This window comes from Pseudophryne corroboree, chromosome 2 (genome assembly GCF_028390025.1).
Source record: "Pseudophryne corroboree isolate aPseCor3 chromosome 2, aPseCor3.hap2, whole genome shotgun sequence".
NCBI lineage: Eukaryota > Metazoa > Chordata > Amphibia > Anura > Myobatrachidae > Pseudophryne > Pseudophryne corroboree.
The window spans coordinates 490025549-490042986 of NC_086445.1; the positions used below are offsets into that span (position 1 = coordinate 490025549).

The 17438-nt window shown below is 45.5% G+C and overlaps 1 protein-coding gene across 4 annotated transcripts in view; it reads right to left on the reverse strand.

Moving 5' to 3' along the window:
• Positions 1-5473: 5473 nt before the first annotated feature.
• Positions 5474-17438, reverse strand: part of RAI2 (retinoic acid induced 2) — a 127590-nt gene continuing 115625 nt past the window's right edge. For 2 of the 4 annotated variants that reach the window (XM_063953927.1, XM_063953926.1), the window contains one exon: positions 5474-7741. In XM_063953927.1, coding sequence (XP_063809997.1) covers positions 5971-7641 — 1671 coding nt within the window. In that variant the 5' untranslated portion in view covers positions 7642-7741 and the 3' untranslated portion in view covers positions 5474-5970. Of the gene's footprint in view, positions 7746-17438 lie in introns of all 4 variants that reach the window. The other 2 variants (XM_063953924.1, XM_063953925.1) reach the window with 1 other exon arrangement.

Below are 17438 nucleotides of genomic sequence, written 5' to 3' on the forward strand. Positions count from 1 at the left end.
CTCGGGAGGTGCTACAACAGCACGGCTGGATTCTACATATTCCAAAGTCACAGCTGGTCCCTACGACACGTCTACTGTTCCTGGGGATGGTTCTGGACACAGAACAGAAAAAAGTGTTTCTCCCGGAGGAGAAGGCCAAGGAGCTGTCATCTCTAGTCAGAGGCCTACTAAAACCAAAACAGGTGTCGGTGCATCACTGCACGCGGATCCTGGGAAAGATGGTAGCTTCCTACGAAGCAATTCCATTCAGTGGGACCTGTTGGACAAGTGGTCCGGATCGCATCTTCAGATGCATCGGCTGATAACCCTGTCTCCAAGGACAAGGGTGTCTCTGCTGTGGTGGCTGCAGAGTGCTCATCTTCAAGAGGGCCGCAGATTCGGCATACAGGACTGGGTCCTGGTGACCACGGATGCCAGCCTTCGAGGCTGGGGGGCAGTCACACAGGGAATAAACTTCCAAGGACTATGGTCAAGTCAGAAGACTTCCCTGCACATAAATATTCTGGAACTAAGGGCCATTTACAATGCCCTAAGTCAGGCAAAACCCCTGCTTCAAAACCAGCCGGTACTGATCCAGTCAGACAACATCACGGCGGTCGCCCATGTAAACCGACAGGGCGGCACGAGAAGCAGGACAGCGATGGCAGAAGCCACAAGGATTCTCCGATGGGCGGAAAATCACGTGTTAGCACTGTCAGCAGTGTTCATTCCGGGAGTGGACAACTGGGAAGCAGACTTCCTCAGCAGGCACGACCTCCACCCGGGAGAGTGGGGACTTCATCCAGAAGTCTTCCAAATGATTGTAAACCGTTGGGAAAGGCCACAGGTGGACATGATGGCGTCCCGCCTCAACAAAAAGCTAGAAAAGTATTGCGCCAGGTCAAGAGACCCGCAGGCGATAGCTGTGGACGCTCTAGTGACACCGTGGGTGTACCGGTCGGTTTATGTGTTCCCTCCTCTTCCTCTCATACCAAAGGTACTGAGGATAATAAGGAGAAGAGGAGTAAGAACTATACTCATTGTTCCGGATTGGCCAAGAAGAGCTTGGTACCCGGAACTTCAAGAAATGATCACAGAGGACCCATGGCCTCTGCCGCTCAGACAGGACCTGCTGCAGCAGGGGCCCTGTCTGTTCCAAGACTTACCGCGGCTGCGTTTGACGGCATGGCGGTTGAACACCGGATCCTGAAGGAAAAGGGCATTCTGAAGGAAGTCATTCCTACGCTGATTTAAAGCTAGGAAAGAAGTAACGGCAAACCATTATCATCGCATATGGCGAAAATATGTTGCGTGCTGTGAGGCCAGGAAGGCCCCAACGGAAGAATTTCAGCTGGGCCGTTTCCTGCACTTTCTACAGTCAGGGGTGACTATGGGCCTAAAATTGGGTTCCATTAAAGTCCAGATTTCGGCTCTATCGATTTTCTTCCAGAGAGAACTGGCTTCACTACCTGAAGTTCAAACATTTGTTAAGGGAGTGCTGCATATTCAGCCCCCTTTTGTGCCTCCAGTGGCACCTTGGGATCTCAACGTGGTGTTGGATTTCCTAAAGTCACATTGGTTTGAGCCACTTAAGACCGTGGAATTGAAATATCTCACGTGGAAAGTGGTCATGTTGTTGGCCTTGGCTTCGGCCAGGCATGTATCAGAATTGGCGGCTTTGTCATGTAAAAGCCCTTATCTGATTTTCCATATGGATAGGGCAGAATTGAGGACTCGTCCCCAATTTCTCCCTAAGGTGGTATCAGCTTTTCATCTGAACCAACCTATCGTGGTGCCTGCGGCTACTGAAGACTTGGAGGCTTCCAAGTTATTGGACGTAGTCAGGGCCCTGAAAATTTATGTTTCCAGGACAGCTGGAGTCAGGAAGACTGGCTCGCTATTTATCCTGTACGTGCCCAACAAGTTGGGTGCACCTGCTTCAAAGCAGACTATTGATCGCTGGATCTGTAGTACGATTCAGCTTGCACATTCTGCGGCTGGACTGCCGCATCCTAAATCAGTGAAAGCCCATTCCACGAGGAAGGTGGGCTCTTCTTGGGTGGCTGCCCGAGGGGTCTCGGCTCTACAACTTTGCCGAGCAGCTACTTGGTCGGGGTCAAACACGTTTGCTAAATTCTACAAGTTTGACACCCTGGCTGAGGAGGACCTAGAGTTTGCCCATTCGGTGCTGCAGAGTCATCCGCACTCTCCCGCCCGTTTGGGAGCTTTGGTATAATCCCCATGGTCCTTACGGAGTCCCAGCATCCACTTAGGACGTCAGAGAAAATAAGAATTTACTCACCGGTAATTCTATTTCTCGTAGTCCGTAGTGGATGCTGGGCGCCCATCCCAAGTGCGGATTGTCTGCAATACTTGTATATAGTTATTGTTTAACTAAAGGGTTATTGTTGAGCCATCGGTTGAGAGGCTCAGTTGTTATCATACTGTTAACTGGGTATTGTATCACGAGTTATACGGTGTGATTGGTGTGGCTGGTATGAGTCTTACCCGGGATTCAAAATCCTTCCTTATTGTGTCAGCTCTTCCGGGCACAGTATCCGAACTGAAGTCTGGAGGAGGGTCATAGTGGGAGGAGCCAGTGCACACCAGTAGTCTAAAGCTTTCTTTATAGTTGTGCCCAGTCTCCTGCGGAGCCGCTATTCCCCATGGTCCTTACGGAGTCGCAGCATCCACTACGGACTACGAGAAATAGAATTACCGGTGAGTAAATTCTTATTTTTTCAAGCTGGTTAGCTTGCTTTGCCTAGTATGTGTGAGCTGGTGTGAATCTCGCCACTATCTGTGTAATATCCTTTTCTCGAAGTTGTCCATCTCCTCGGGCACAGTTTCTAGACTGAGTCTGGTAGGAGGGGCATAGAGGGAGGAGGCAGCTCACACTCTCAAACTCTTAAAGTGCTAGTGGCTCCTAGTGGACCCATCTACACCCCATGGTACTAATGTGGACCCCAGCATCCTCTACGGACTACGAGAAAAGGATTTACCGGTAGGTAATTAAAATACTATTTTTTTTCCCTCAAATTTATACTATTCCTAGAATTAAGGTGCAAAGTACATTCCATTAAAAGCATAGAACAAGAGCTGGTTTCTGCCTACTCAGAGTGTTTGCCAAGTGTAAGTGACTGTGCCTTTTTACACACCAAAAATGCATCCTCACTACACCCTTATACTCTTTATTTTTCAATAACCTCATAATGTAAAACAAAATCTCATTTTCGCAGTACTCTACAAAACTAGAGGTGCACATACTCTGGCAATGTGCACCTTTACTGCGTTCATCCACTGAAGCTACTCCTCAAACTGATGCGCTTTGGCAGATATCCAGATGTACCAAAGCAAGTTAAGAATATTATCAAAGCCTGCAGTCAAGACTTAAGGTCCATACACACGGAGCGATATAGACTATATAGTCAAAATCGCTCAGAAAGGTAGTGCATATCACTCTGTGTGTACACAGCCAGCCATAGCGATGCGCGTCCCCACCAGGACGCTATCGCTGATAAAAATAGACTGTGCAGGCAAGTCAATTTTGGCTAGGTCGCTGGAAAAGAAAAAGCATCCCCTTGCTTAAATGAGTTAGCCAAAATCGCTCATAGCCAAAGGTTAAGTTAGTCAAAATCTCCTACTGCCAGTGCAAGGGAAAACGCTCAGTCAAAATCCCGTGCGTATGCACCTTAAGTCTGCATTCATTTGTGAAGTATGCATTTGTTAACAATGTATTTTAAGGATGCAGTTAGAATCGGAGTTTGAACTGGATTTGGACTACGCTAGAATCTCTACTTCAGTTAGTTCCACAAACACTGCAGCTTAGGATCATTATGTTGCCTTTTTTCACCTCTGCCAGGATAACACCAGGACCATCCCTACTACCCCTCCGTCTGAGAACTGAATGAGTGACCATTCAAGCTGAGCAGAGAACTCAGGAGGGGGGAGGGTGAGCACCAGGACTAGCAGGGTCATTTCCATTGGGCATTATTGTGCTCCCCACAGTCTCACACCCACCCGCACTGCTCCCATGAGACCAGGACATTTATAATTTTATCAAATTAATGTAATTACAGTTTTCCTCTGTCCGTTGGTTCCTGCAAATGTTTTTTGTTTTTGTTTTTTTTACAGCGTACATCCACCCCACTGTGTGCTATTCCTGTAATGTGTACCTCCACTGTTTGCACATCATGCTAGCAGCCGCCTACGTAGTGCACCCCATATGGTTTCTCTGCATGCAGGATGTACTTGTATGGCTCACCTCCCACAGTATAAACTCTGTAAAGCACCCAACATGGCTGCCTCATTTGGTACACTTGTGGATGTGATGAAAAATACATGGACCTGACTGTTTTGTTGGGACCCTACTTTGAGCATTAGGACGCTGCAATCACCCCATCTTGTGTCATCTCTTCCAGGGGTAGACTATTCCGCCCAGGGTAATAGTGCGCCTTAGATGGCTGCTTCACTTGGTACCTTGTGAGGGTGGAAATACACCACCCGTGGAAGTTATTACCCAAAATGCCTGCACCAATCCTACATTGTGCTTACTGTGCACTCTAGGTTTTCTTTTTATGCCTGTGCGGCTTGTCTATTGCTGTATTACTTAAATCTTCTGTATTATGTGCATTGTTTTTGATGTCTGTAAAGCACCTTGAGTCCTGTTGGAGAAAGAGCGCTATAAAAATAATAATTATTAAGAGACCCCGCACCACCAAAGAGCATTTCATCCAGCACCTCAATCATTTTGTGCATCAGAAATGACCAGCTCTGTATTGTTGCTGTTGGAGCACAGCCTTCTCCTTATAGTTACATTAAACAGCTTATGCAATTTAAAAGATGACTTACTGTAGATTAGTGCATCATTCTAAGACAGGCATGTCCAAACTGCGGCCCTCCAGCTGTTGTGAAATTACATATCCCAGCATGCCCTGACACAGTTTTGCTGCCAGGGCATGCTGGGATGTGTAGTTTCTCAACAGCTGGAGGGCCGCAGTTTGGACATGCCTGTTCTGATAGATAGATAGATAGATAGATAGATAGATAGATAGATATCTAATTATTATTTTTTTAAATCAAAGTTTTAGGATAACAAGTTGTACATTTATAATAGATACAGTATGTTTGGTTATTGAGAACCGAACTTGACAGAACAGACAGCATCCAGATCAGCCACTGTATCTTCTAAATTAAGCCGACGGAATTTTGGTGAGTCTAATTTGTTTAAAACTAGTGACAAGTAGCGTGTCTCACATTACTTTTGAACTGCCCTGTATTTGTTACTGGGAAAATACATGGATGGTGTACATTTCATGAGTTGCTTGCGCTGTATATTTCCAAATCTCCATAAGCTGCCAGTGGAATACGAATGTCTGATTTGTCCTACACTGAACATAAACAGTTAAAATAGTATTCTACTGGCAATCAAGTCACCTCAAGGATTATTGTGTGTGCATGGCAACCTAACCGTAAAACAGACCAGTAGAGCAGATCATTAACACATACGAACATTTATTTTAAATATGCAATGTAGCTGTTAATATTAAAAACAGCATATAAGCCGATCTTGGCAGTAAAAACAGCTCTGGCCAGTCCACCACTAGTAAAAGCTGCATAAAATGTGCAATCTGCTTAAAAATAGTTGTTTTGTGGCCATTTCCATTACAAGTTACAAAAAACCTAGTATGTAATTATTTATTTACCTTCCAAATATAATAAATTACAAAGTACATTTTTAAAGGCTAAAGTACTCAGTTGCTGCTCGAGTACCTAGTACCTTTAGAAAATGTAATATAATTGATAAACAGAAAAATGCTGCTTCTTTGCAGTCCCAGATTCAGCACAAAGGCATAACTTAAGCTGATCCCCAGAATCCTTTTCTCTCATTTCCATAAAATACATTTCTTGCTCAATTTAAAACATTTTTTTCTCTGTCACAGTCTAATTTATTTTAAATATTTGGTCTTAAACTTGGCAAGCCGAGAAACATTATTTCCTTGGGAAAAAAGCTGCTAGTCTTTGCTTTTTAATTGGTAGGATGTGTATCTCTTGGGAATTCATTTTCTTTAACTTCACATTTCTGTTTTTGATTGGCTTTCGTAAAGCATCACCATTATCTCTCCCCTCTGACTGACTCTTTACATCATAGTTCTGCATCGCAGAGTCCTGTGGCAGGTCTCTCTTAATAGAAAAGTTTTTTGTTGAGACACCAGAAAGTCCTTTTATTTTGCCACAGAATATGGCAGGTACAGCATCTTTCACAGAGACTATGACTTTTGCTGTTTGAGAGCTACTCACAAGCTCAATGTTATTGGAGGCTTTAGGCTCGTAACCAGTTCTGCTGCTTTGTTCAGAAACCCATTTTTGTTGCCGTATCAGTTCAGCTGGATTCGTACAGATGACTCTACTGTCCTGCTTTTGTGTCTGCTCATGATGGACCAGGGGTGGACTAAATGGAGCAGCAGGGAAATTCTTAGCTAAGGAATGACTTAAAGGGTCACTCATGGACCCACATGGCACCGATGTGCCAACGAGAGTACTTGTATTACCGAATCTCTTGTACACAGGTACTGACAGATCTAAGACACCATCTTCTTGAAGCACTACACTACTTACATCATTGTTTTTATCTAGTGGCTCATTTTTCATGGAAAGATCCAGTGCTTCATTTTCATTATTTATTTTAATGACTGAGTGTCGATTAAATTGCGTAAATTCAGTTTTTGCTGTAAATTCAAAAGGTTTCACTTCTTTCTCCAAAGGAGTTTGGGTGGCCTTGCAGATCTTTGGGATTTGTACTGTAGGCTTTGGATGTTCTAGATTTTCTTTACATTCAGTCTGTGGCATGGGTATTGGAATAGGTATGGGAATAGGCACAGGTACTGGCAATGGGACAATGACTGGATATGGCACCAGGAGGGTAGCCGGGGGAACCAGTGGCGATAAAGGTGAGTTAAAGACTTGAGAAGGAACAGAGTGGGCATTGGCAGACACATAATCTGGAGATACATGGCATGGTGAAGGGTTGCCTAAGCTGTTTGGTGATGGAAATAAATCCTGTAATACAGCAGAAAACCCAGGTGTTTGAAAAACTGGTGGTAAAACAGATTCTTGTACAGGGTTAGGAGTCTTCTGGTCTAAAATTTGTGGTTGTCCAATAGTAGCAGCAGTTCCTGGGAATATGTGGTTCTGAATGGTAGTGCCAGGGCAGGGAGGGCCTTGGGGTAACATCAGTGGAGAGTTCAAATGTTGAAAAACATGTTGCTCCAAAAGCACAGGCAGCGGTACAGGACCTTGTGTAGTTATAACATAGGGGGTGCTACTGCTGTTTGTGCTCATTTGCGGTGGTGTGCTGCCTGCAACTTGCCAGTGTATTGGTAGTACAACAGGGTTCTCTCCCAGGCAAATTGGTTGAAGCACAGTTGCAGCCACTTTCAGTGCTACCCCACTCTGGGAGTCGGATGAAGGACTAAGAACAGGTGCTGCAGGGACAGTCACAAGAGGGGAGAGAGCTTTTTTCATCAGACCTGAGGGATTAATATTCCATGCTTCTGCAGTAATCAATTGGGCAACTCCATTTTCAAGTTTGTTTGGAATAGTGGACGAAGTGTTGTTTAAATCCATTTGTAGGTCTGGTGTTTCCTTATAGAGGTCCTCCATTTTGTCCCACTGCTGATTTTGGTCCACACACTACTAGTGTTTACATGACATTGCTGAATGTTCTGTCCATCACAAAGGAAATACATGCAGGATCATCTTACTGCCTTAGGGAACAAAGAAAATAAATGTGTTAGAATATAACCAGTTTAGGTTTAGCATTAGATACAATTCTCACTACTCCCAACTTTTTAAAGTACTGTAGTGAAAAGCTGTTCAAATGGATGTTCGAACAGGCTTAGTGAGCCCTACCCGCTCCTGGCATCATGAAAGCAAGTACTAAAATCTTATTTGCGGTTTCTAAAATATCTAAATTCTAAATATGGTTAGAAGGCAAACAAAACATGACCTGTGTAATACGATACAGAATTATTAATTTTATAGCTTCCTACCTCATTAACTTTTTATTTTGATTTTATATATATATATATATATATATATATATATATATACACACACACACACACACACACAAGTATATGGGTTAGATTTACTAATACTCAGGTCACTGACTTAAACAACTTTGCACCACAGTCTGGACCTGAGATATGGCTGGGGCTCTCCTCTACTGGCGATTGGAGATGACATCACCTCCAAGTGCCGGTCACATCATTTTGCAGGGCATTCATTTCATGCACATCTGCTTTCAGCAAGATGATTATATACCGTATATACTCGAGTATAAGTCAACCCAAATATAAGCCGAAGCACCTAATTTTACCACAAAAACCTGGGAAAACTTATTAACTCGAGTATAAGCCTAGGGTGGGAAATGCAGCTCTAGCCGTACACAGCCCTCATACTGCCAGATATGCCCCCACAGTGCCAGATATGCCCTCATGCTGCCAGATATGCCCCACAGTGCCAGATATGCCTCATGCTTCCAGATATGCCCCACAGTGCCAGATGTGCCCTCATGCTGCCAGATATGCCCCACAGTGCCAGATATGCCCTCATGCTGCCAGATATGCCCTCATGCTGCCAGATATGCCCCCACTGTGCCAGATATGCCCTCATGCTGCCAGATATGCCCCACAGTGCCAGATGTGCCCTCATGCGGCCAGATATGCCCCACAGTGCCAGTTACTTACCCTCCGTCGCTCCCACGCTGTCTTCTGAAGGAGGGCACAGCGCGCGGCTCTCCTGTGTCCCTCCTGCGTCTCCAGCGGCGTGTGTGTGTTAAAGGAAGTGCCGGTTCGTGCACTTCCTTTAACACACACACGCCGCTGCTGCCGGAGACGCAGGAGGGACACAGGAGAGCCGCGCGCTGTGCCCTCCGTGTCCCTCCTAAATACTGACTCGAGTATAAGCCGAAGGAGCTTTTTCAGCACACAAAAAAGTGCTGAAAAAGTCGGCTTATACTCTAGTATATACACGGTAGGTATATATATATATATATATATTTATTTTATTTTTTTTGTATCTGCTCAGAGATGTGCGATTTAGACCCTGGAACATAGCATCGATGTTGATTGATTTGCATTTAACTTTAGTAAACTTAAGGTGTGTACACACAGTGAGATATTTTCTTTTGATTTTGACTATATAGTCAAAATCGCAAGAAAAGTTAGTGCAGATCACAAGGTGAAAGTCACCTTGCGATCCTAATTCGATCCCGATGCGAGGTCCCGCCAGGTCGGCATCGCAAGAAAAAATAGACTGTGCAGGCAAGTCAATCCTTGCTAGAACGGTGTACTATCTAGTTCATCTCACATGTCAATTACATCTCACATAAGCTAAAATCGTAAGCACATATAGTCCATATCTCAAGAAAAGTTAGTCAAAATCGGTGGTGCTGGGTTCTGGGGAGTTCAAGGGAAATCGCATCGTCAAAATCGGCCATAGCAAGGATCTCACCGTGTGTACACACCTTTACAGTCCAACACAAAGCCAACATTTACAATTCTAGATTCCCCTCCTATTCATATTCTAAAAAATAAATAAATGCACCCAGGTACAGTATATTACACCAGTTATTTGATGGGAAATCAGGCTTGACATTACCCTATTTGTACAAAATTATAATGATGCATAATAAAGAGTTGGTGTGTATTGAGAATTACTGAATGCTAAATTTGTTAAAACGTAATTAAATACAAACAACTCCACATCTCTTATTAACCACTTTTAAAACAGTAATTAAAAAAAAAAAACTTTATAAGCAATGCTGATAGCTATAACTTCATATACAGGTTGAGTATCCCATATCCAAATATTCCGAAATACGGAATATTCCGAAATACGGAATCTTTTGAATGAGACTGAGATAGTGACACCTTTGTTTTTTGGTGGCTCAATGTACACAAACTTTGTTTAATACACAAAGTTATTAAAAATATTGTATTAAATGACCTTCAGGCTGTGTGTATAAGGTGTATATGAAACATAAATGAATTGTGTGAATGTAGACACACTTTGTTTAATGCACAAAGTTATAAAAAATATTGTCTAAAATTACTATCAGGCTGTGTGTATAAGGTGTATATGAAACATAAATGCATTCTGTGCTTAGATTTAGGTCCCATATCTCATTATGGTATGCAATTATTCCAAAATACGGAAAAATCCCATATCCAAAATACCTCTGGTCCCAAGCATTTTGGATAAGGGAGACTCAACCTGTAATATATATCTGCAATGCTAATAATTTGAATAATACAGGTTGAGTATCCCTTATCCAAAATGCTTGGGACCAGAGGTATTTTGGATATGGGATTTTTCCGTATTTTGGAATAATTGCATACCATAATGAGATATCATGGTGATGGGACCTAAATCTAAGCACAGAATGCATTTGTTACATATACACCTTATACACACAGCCTGAAGGTCATTCTAGCCAATATTTTTAATAGCTTTGTGCATTAAACAAAGTGTGTGTACAGTCACACAATTCTTTTATGTTTCATATACACCTTATACACAGAGCCTGGAGGTCATTAAATACAATATTTGTAATAACTTTGTGTATTAAGCAAAGTCTGTGTACATTGAGCCATCAGAAAACAAAGGTTTCACTATTTCACTCTCACTCAAAAAATTCCGTATTTCGGAATATTTGGATATGGGATACTCCAACCTGTATTAGCTGGAGAGGTCAAAATGTAATCAGCAGAACCCCCCTAATCCCCGTGCTCCCCCCCCCCCCCCATATTTCACCTTTCCAGGCATAAGCAGACGCATGGCGACGATACGTCCGAATATCAGTGCACATACACATGTACGTCCAACTGTAAATGAGCTTAAAAAGCTTCATATTTGTTGCTCGCAAAGCAACTACTAAAAATATTCAAAGCCGACGGCAGAAAATAAATATTTTGAAGTACAAAGCATTTATCTCAAAACATTTTACAAGATTGTGAAACTGGCAATGTTCTCCAGAAGGCAATTGATGCCAGTGTGTTTCTAGTGTGTCCAGCTTCTCTGGAGCTACACATCCCAGCATCACTTGCCACAGTTTCAGCATGTCCACAGCAGCTGGTGGGCCTCATGTTGAATACCCCCTAGTGACTGGCAAGAGTGCAAATAATTAAGGTCCTATTGAAAAGTGAGCAATTTCTTCAAAGCTATAATTTGTTTTCCAACATGCGGAGGTGGCATCATTATACACACCAGAAACACATCTACTGACATCCATTCATAAGAAGGTTAAAATGTGTCCATAAGTGTGATCATTGCATTTCACACAAATGTGTACTAGAGGATGTAAAGAATGGATGTGAAATGTAAGCCATTTAATCTGGATTTCAACAGCAACAGAACAACCACACATGTCAAGTTTCAGTCACTGCCCTCTGGTCTAACCCCACTGACTACAAGTGCCCGAGGGCAAGACATCCTTTTATAATAGGTGTTCTGAGCTGCTGGGACACATGGGAAGGACATTTCCTCTTATTTAAACTGAAGAGATCACTAATCTGGTGAACAGCTGTGTGACGCTGGAGTCCACAAGAAAACCCTGCCTGCTATTGCAATGGATCTGAATCACAAAAAGCAGCCAATGAAAGACCATGAATAGCTCAATTCCAGCAACAAGGGAATCTGTAAGGAAATGCCCTTGGCGAGAGTTGTAAAGAAACTCAGGGACACCCATTAATGCATTATCAATAGTCTATGGACCTGGCGGAGTGGAGTGGTTGATTAAGCAGCTTCCATTGTTTTGTGTAAGGTCCTTATACTGTACGGTAAATAGACTGCAAAATATTGCCCACCCCAGCCTGGAATCTAAAGGTGAGATCCTGAAGTTTGGGATTTCGCTATACTAATAAAAATGCAGTAATACCACATTGTAGCTGCAGTTTTTTTTTGTATCCTGTTTTTAAAAAAAAAAAAGATTTTACTCACCGGTAAATCTATTTCTCGTAGTCCGTAGTGGATGCTGGGACTCCGTAAGGACCATGGGGAATAGCGGCTCCGCAGGAGACTGGGCACAACTAAAGAAAGCTTTAGGACTACCTGGTGTGCACTGGCTCCTCCCACTATGACCCTCCTCCAGACCTCAGTTAGGATACTGTGCCCGGAAGAGCTGACACAATAAGGAAGGATTTTGAATCCCGGGTAAGACTCATACCAGCCACACCAATCACACCGTATAACTCGTGATACTATACCCAGTTAACAGTATGAAATATAACTGAGCCTCTCAACAGATGGCTCAACAATAACCCTTTAGATAGGCAATAACTATATACAAGTATTGCAGACAATCCGCACTTGGGATGGGCGCCCAGCATCCACTACGGACTACGAGAAATAGATTTACCGGTGAGTAAAATCTTATTTTCTCTGACGTCCTAAGTGGATGCTGGGACTCCGTAAGGACCATGGGGATTATACCAAAGCTCCCAAACGGGCGGGAGAGTGCGGATGACTCTGCAGCACCGAATGAGCAAACTCTAGGTCCTCCTCAGCCAGGGTATCAAACTTGTAGACTCTTGCAAAAGTGTTTGAACCCGACCAAGTAACAGCTCGGCAAATTTGTAAAGCCGAGACCCCTCGGGCAGCCGCCCAAGAAGAGCCCACTTTCCTCGTGGAATGGGCTTTTACAGATTTAGGGTGCGGCAGTCCAGCCGCAGAATGTGCAAGTTGAATCGTGCTACAGATCCAGCGAGCAATAGTCTGCTTAGAAGCAGGAGCACCCAGCTTGTTGGGTGCATACAGGATAAATAACGAGTCAGTTTTCCTGACCCAGCCATCCTGGACACATATATTTTTCGGGGCCCTGACTACGTCCAGTAACTTGGAATCCTCCAAGTCCCAAGTAGACGCAGGCACCACAATAGGTTGGTTCACATGAAAAACGGATACCACCTTAGGAAGGAATTGGGAACGAGTCCTCAATTCCGCCCTATCCATACAAAAAAATTAGATAAGGGCTTTTGCATGATAAAGCCGCTAATTCCGATACACGCCTGGCCGACGCCAAGGCCAACTGCATGACCACTTTCCACGTGAGGTATTTTAGCTCCACGGATTTAAGTGGCTCAACCCAATGCGACTTCAGGAAATCCAACACCACGTTGAGATCCCACGGTGCCACTGGAGGCACAAACGGGGGCTGACTATGCAGCACTCCCTTAACAAAAGTCTGAACTTCAGGCAGTGAAGTCAGTTCTATTTTTGAAGAAAATCGATAGAGCCGAAATCTGGACCTTAATGGAACCCAATTTTAGGCCCATAGTCACCCCTGACTGTAGGAAGTGCAGAAATCGACCTAGCTGAAATTCCTCCGTTGGGGCCTTCCTGGCCTCACAGCACGCGACATATTTCCGCCATATGCGGTGATAATGATTTGCGTTCACTTCTTTCCTAGCTTTAATTAGCGTAGGAATAACTTCCTCCGGAATGCCCTTTTCCTTCAGGATCCGGCGTTCAACCGCCATGCCGTCAAACGCAGCCTCGGTACGTCTTGGAACAGACAGGCCCCCTGCTGCAGCAGGTCCTGTCTGAGCGGCAGAGGCCATGGGTCCTCTGAGATCATTTCTTGGAGTTCTGGGTACCAAGCTCTTCTTGGCCAATCCGGAACAATGAGTATAGTTCTTACTCCTCTCCTTCTTATTATTCTCATTACCCTGGGTATGAGAGGCAGAGAAGGGAACACATACACCGACTGGTACACCCACGGTGTTACCAGAGCGTCCACAGCTATCGCCTGAGGGTCCCTTGACCTGGCGCAATATCTTTTAGCTTTTTGTTGAGGCGGGACGCCATCATGTCCACCTGTGGCCTTTCCCAACGGTGTACAATCATTTGGAAGACTTCTGGATGAAGTCCCCACTCTCCCGGGTGGAGGTCGTGTTTGCTGAGAAAGTCTGCTTCCCAGTTATCCACTCCGGGAATGAACACTGCTGACAGTGCTAACACATGATTTTCCGCCCATCGGAGAATCCTTGTGGCTTCTGCCATCGCCATCCTGCTTCTTGTGCCGCCCTGTCGGTTTACATGAGCGACCGCCGTGATGTTGTCTGACTGGATCAGCACCGGCCGGTGTTGAAGCAGGGGTCTAGCCTGACTTAGGGCATTGTAAATGGCCCTTAGTTCCAGAATATTTTTGTGTAGGGAAGTCTCCTGACTTGACCATAGTCCTTGGAAGTTTCTTCCCTGTGTGACTGCCCCCCAGCCTCGAAGGCTGGCATCCGTGGTCACCAGGACCCAGTCCTGTATGCCGAATCTGCGGCCCTCTAGAAGATGAGCACTCTGCAGCCACCACAACAGCGACACCCTGGCCCTTGGAGACAGGGTTATCCGCCGATGCATCTGAAGATGCGACCCAGACCACTTGTCCAACAGATCCCACTGGAAGATCCTTGCATGGGACCTGGCGAATGGAATTTCTTCGTAAGAAGCTACCATCTTTCCCAGGGCTCGCGTGCATTGATGCACCGACACCTGTATTTGTATTAGGAGGTCTCTGTCTAGAGACGACAACTCCTTGGACTTCTCCTCCGGGAGAAACCCTTTTTTTCTTGTTCTGTGTCCAGAACCATACCCAGGAACAGTAGACGCGTCGTAGGAACCAGCTGCGACTTTGGAATATTCAGAATCCAGCCGTGCTGTTGTAGCACTTCCCGAGATAGTGCTACTCCGACGAACAACTGCTCCCTGGACCTCGCCTTTATAAGGAGATCGTCCAAGTACGGGATAATTATTTCGGCCATTACCTTGGTAAATACCCTCGGTGCCGGGGACAGACCAACGGCAACGTCTGGAATTGGTAATGACAAACCTGTACCACAATTTTGAGGTACTCCTGGTGAGGAGGGTAAATAGGGACATGCAGGTAAGCATCCTTGATGTCCAGTGATACCGTGAAATTCTCCCGGCTTGCAATAATCGCCCTGAGCGATTCCATTTTGAACTTGAACCTTCGTATATAAGTGTTCAAGGAGTTCAATTTTAGAATGGGTCTAACCGAACCGTCTGGTTTCGGTACCACAAACATTTTGGAATAGTAACCCCGGCCTTGTTGAAGGAGCTGCTGGAAGTACAGCTTGTGAATTGCCGCCAGTACTACCTCCCTTTCTCCGAGGGCAGCAGGCAAGGCTGATGTGAGGTAACGGCGAGGGGGAGTCGCCTCGAACTCCAGCTTGTATCCCTGTGATACTACTTGCAGAACCTAGGGATCCACCTGTGGGCAAGCCCACTGGTCCCTGAAGTTCCCGAGACGCGCCCCCACCGCACCTGTCTCCACCTGTGGAGCCCCAGCGTCATGCGGTGGACTCAGAGGAAGCGGGGGAAGATTTTTGACCCTGGGAACTGGCTGTCTGGTGCAGCTTCTTCCTTCTTCCCTTGTTTCTGTGCAGAAAAGAAGCGCCTTTGACCCGCTTGCTTTTCTGAAGCCGAAAGGACTGTACCTGAAAATACGGTGCTTTCTTAGGCTGTGAGGAAACCGGAGGTAAAAAAATTTCTTCCCAGCTGTTGCTGTGGATACGAGGTCCCAGAGACCATCCCCAAACAATTCCTCACCCTTATAAGGCAAAATCTCCATGTGCCTTTTAAAGTCAGCATCAGCTGACCACTGCCGGGTCTCTAATACCCTCCTGGCAGAATGGACATTGCCTTACTTCTGGATGCCAGCCGGCAAATATCCCTCTGTGCATCCCTCATATATAAGACGACGTCTTTAAAATGCTCTATGTTAGCAAACTATTATCCCTGTCTAGGGTATTTTATCTGACAGGGTATCAGACCACGCTGCAGCAGCACTATTCATGCTGAGGCAATTGCAGGTCTCAGTATAGTACCTGAGTGTGTATATACAGACTTCAGGATAGCGTCCTGCTTTTTATCAGCAGGCTCCTTCAAAAGTGGCCGTATCCTAAGACGGCAGTGCCACCTTTTTTGACAACGTGTGAGCGCCTTATCCACCCTAGGGGATATCTCCCAACGTGACCTATCCTCTGGCGGGAAAGGGTACGCCAGGAGTAACTTTTTAGAAATTACCAGTTTCTTATCGGGGGAACCCACGCTTCTTTTCACACTTCATTCACTCATCTGATGGGGGAACAAAACACTGGCTGCTTTTTCTCCCCAAACATAAAACCCCTTTTATGTGGTACTTGGGTTAATGTCAGAAATGTGTAACACATTTTTCATTGCCGAGATCATGCAACGGATGTTCCTAGTGGATTGTGTATATGTCTCAACCTCGTCGACACTGGAGTCAGACTCCGTGTCGACATCTGTGTCTGCCATCTGAGGTAACGGGCGTTTTTTGAGCCCCTGATGGCCTTTGAGACGCCTCGGCAGGCGCGGGCTGAGAAGCCGGCTGTCCCACAGCTGTTTTACGTCATCCAGCCTTCTATATAAGGAGTTGACATTGTCGGTTAATACCTTCCACCTATCCATCCACTCTGGTGTCGGACCCACAGGGGGCGACATCCCATTTATCGGCCTCTGCTCCACCTTCCTCATCCAACATGTCGACATAGCCGTACCGACACACCGCACACACACAGGGAATGCTCTGACTGAGGACAGGACCCCACAAAGTCCTTTGGGGAGACAGAGAGAGAGTATGCCAGCACACACCAGAGCGCTATATAATGCAGGGATTAACACTATAACTGAGTGATTTTTCCCCCAATAGCTGCTTGTATACACATATTGCGCCTAAATTTGGTGCCCCCCCTTTCTTTTTAACCCTTTGAGCCTGAAAACTACAGGGGAGAGCCTGGGGAGCTGTCTTCCAGCTGCACTGTGAAGAAAAAATGGCGCCAGTGTGCTGAGGGAGATAGCCCCGCCCCTTTTTCGGCGGACTTTTCTCCCGCTTTTTTCATGGATTCTGGCAGGGGTAATTTATCACATATATAGCCCTGGGACTATATATTGTGATGATTTGCCAGCCAAGGTGTTTATATTGCCCTCAGGGCGCCCCCCCCCCCAGCGCCCTGCACCCATCAGTGACGGGAGTGTGAGGTGTGCATGAGGAGCAATGGCGCACAGCTGCAGTGCTGTGCGCTACCTTGTTGAAGACTGAAGTCTTCTGCCGCCGATTTTCCGGAACACTTCTTGCTTCTGGCTCTGTAAGGGGGCCGGCGGCACGGCTCCGGGAACGAACACCAAGGTCGGGTCCTGCGGTCGATCCCTCTGGAGCTAATGGTGTCCAGTAGCCTAAGAAGCCCAAACTACCACCAGTTAGGTAGGTTCGCTTCTTCTCCCCTTAGTCCCTCGCTGCAGTGAGTCTGTTGCCAGCAGATCTCACTGTAAAATAAAAAAACTAAAATATACTTTCTTTCTAGGAGCTCAGGAGAGCCCCTAGTGTGCATCCAGCTCAGCCGGGCACAAGATTCTAACGGAGG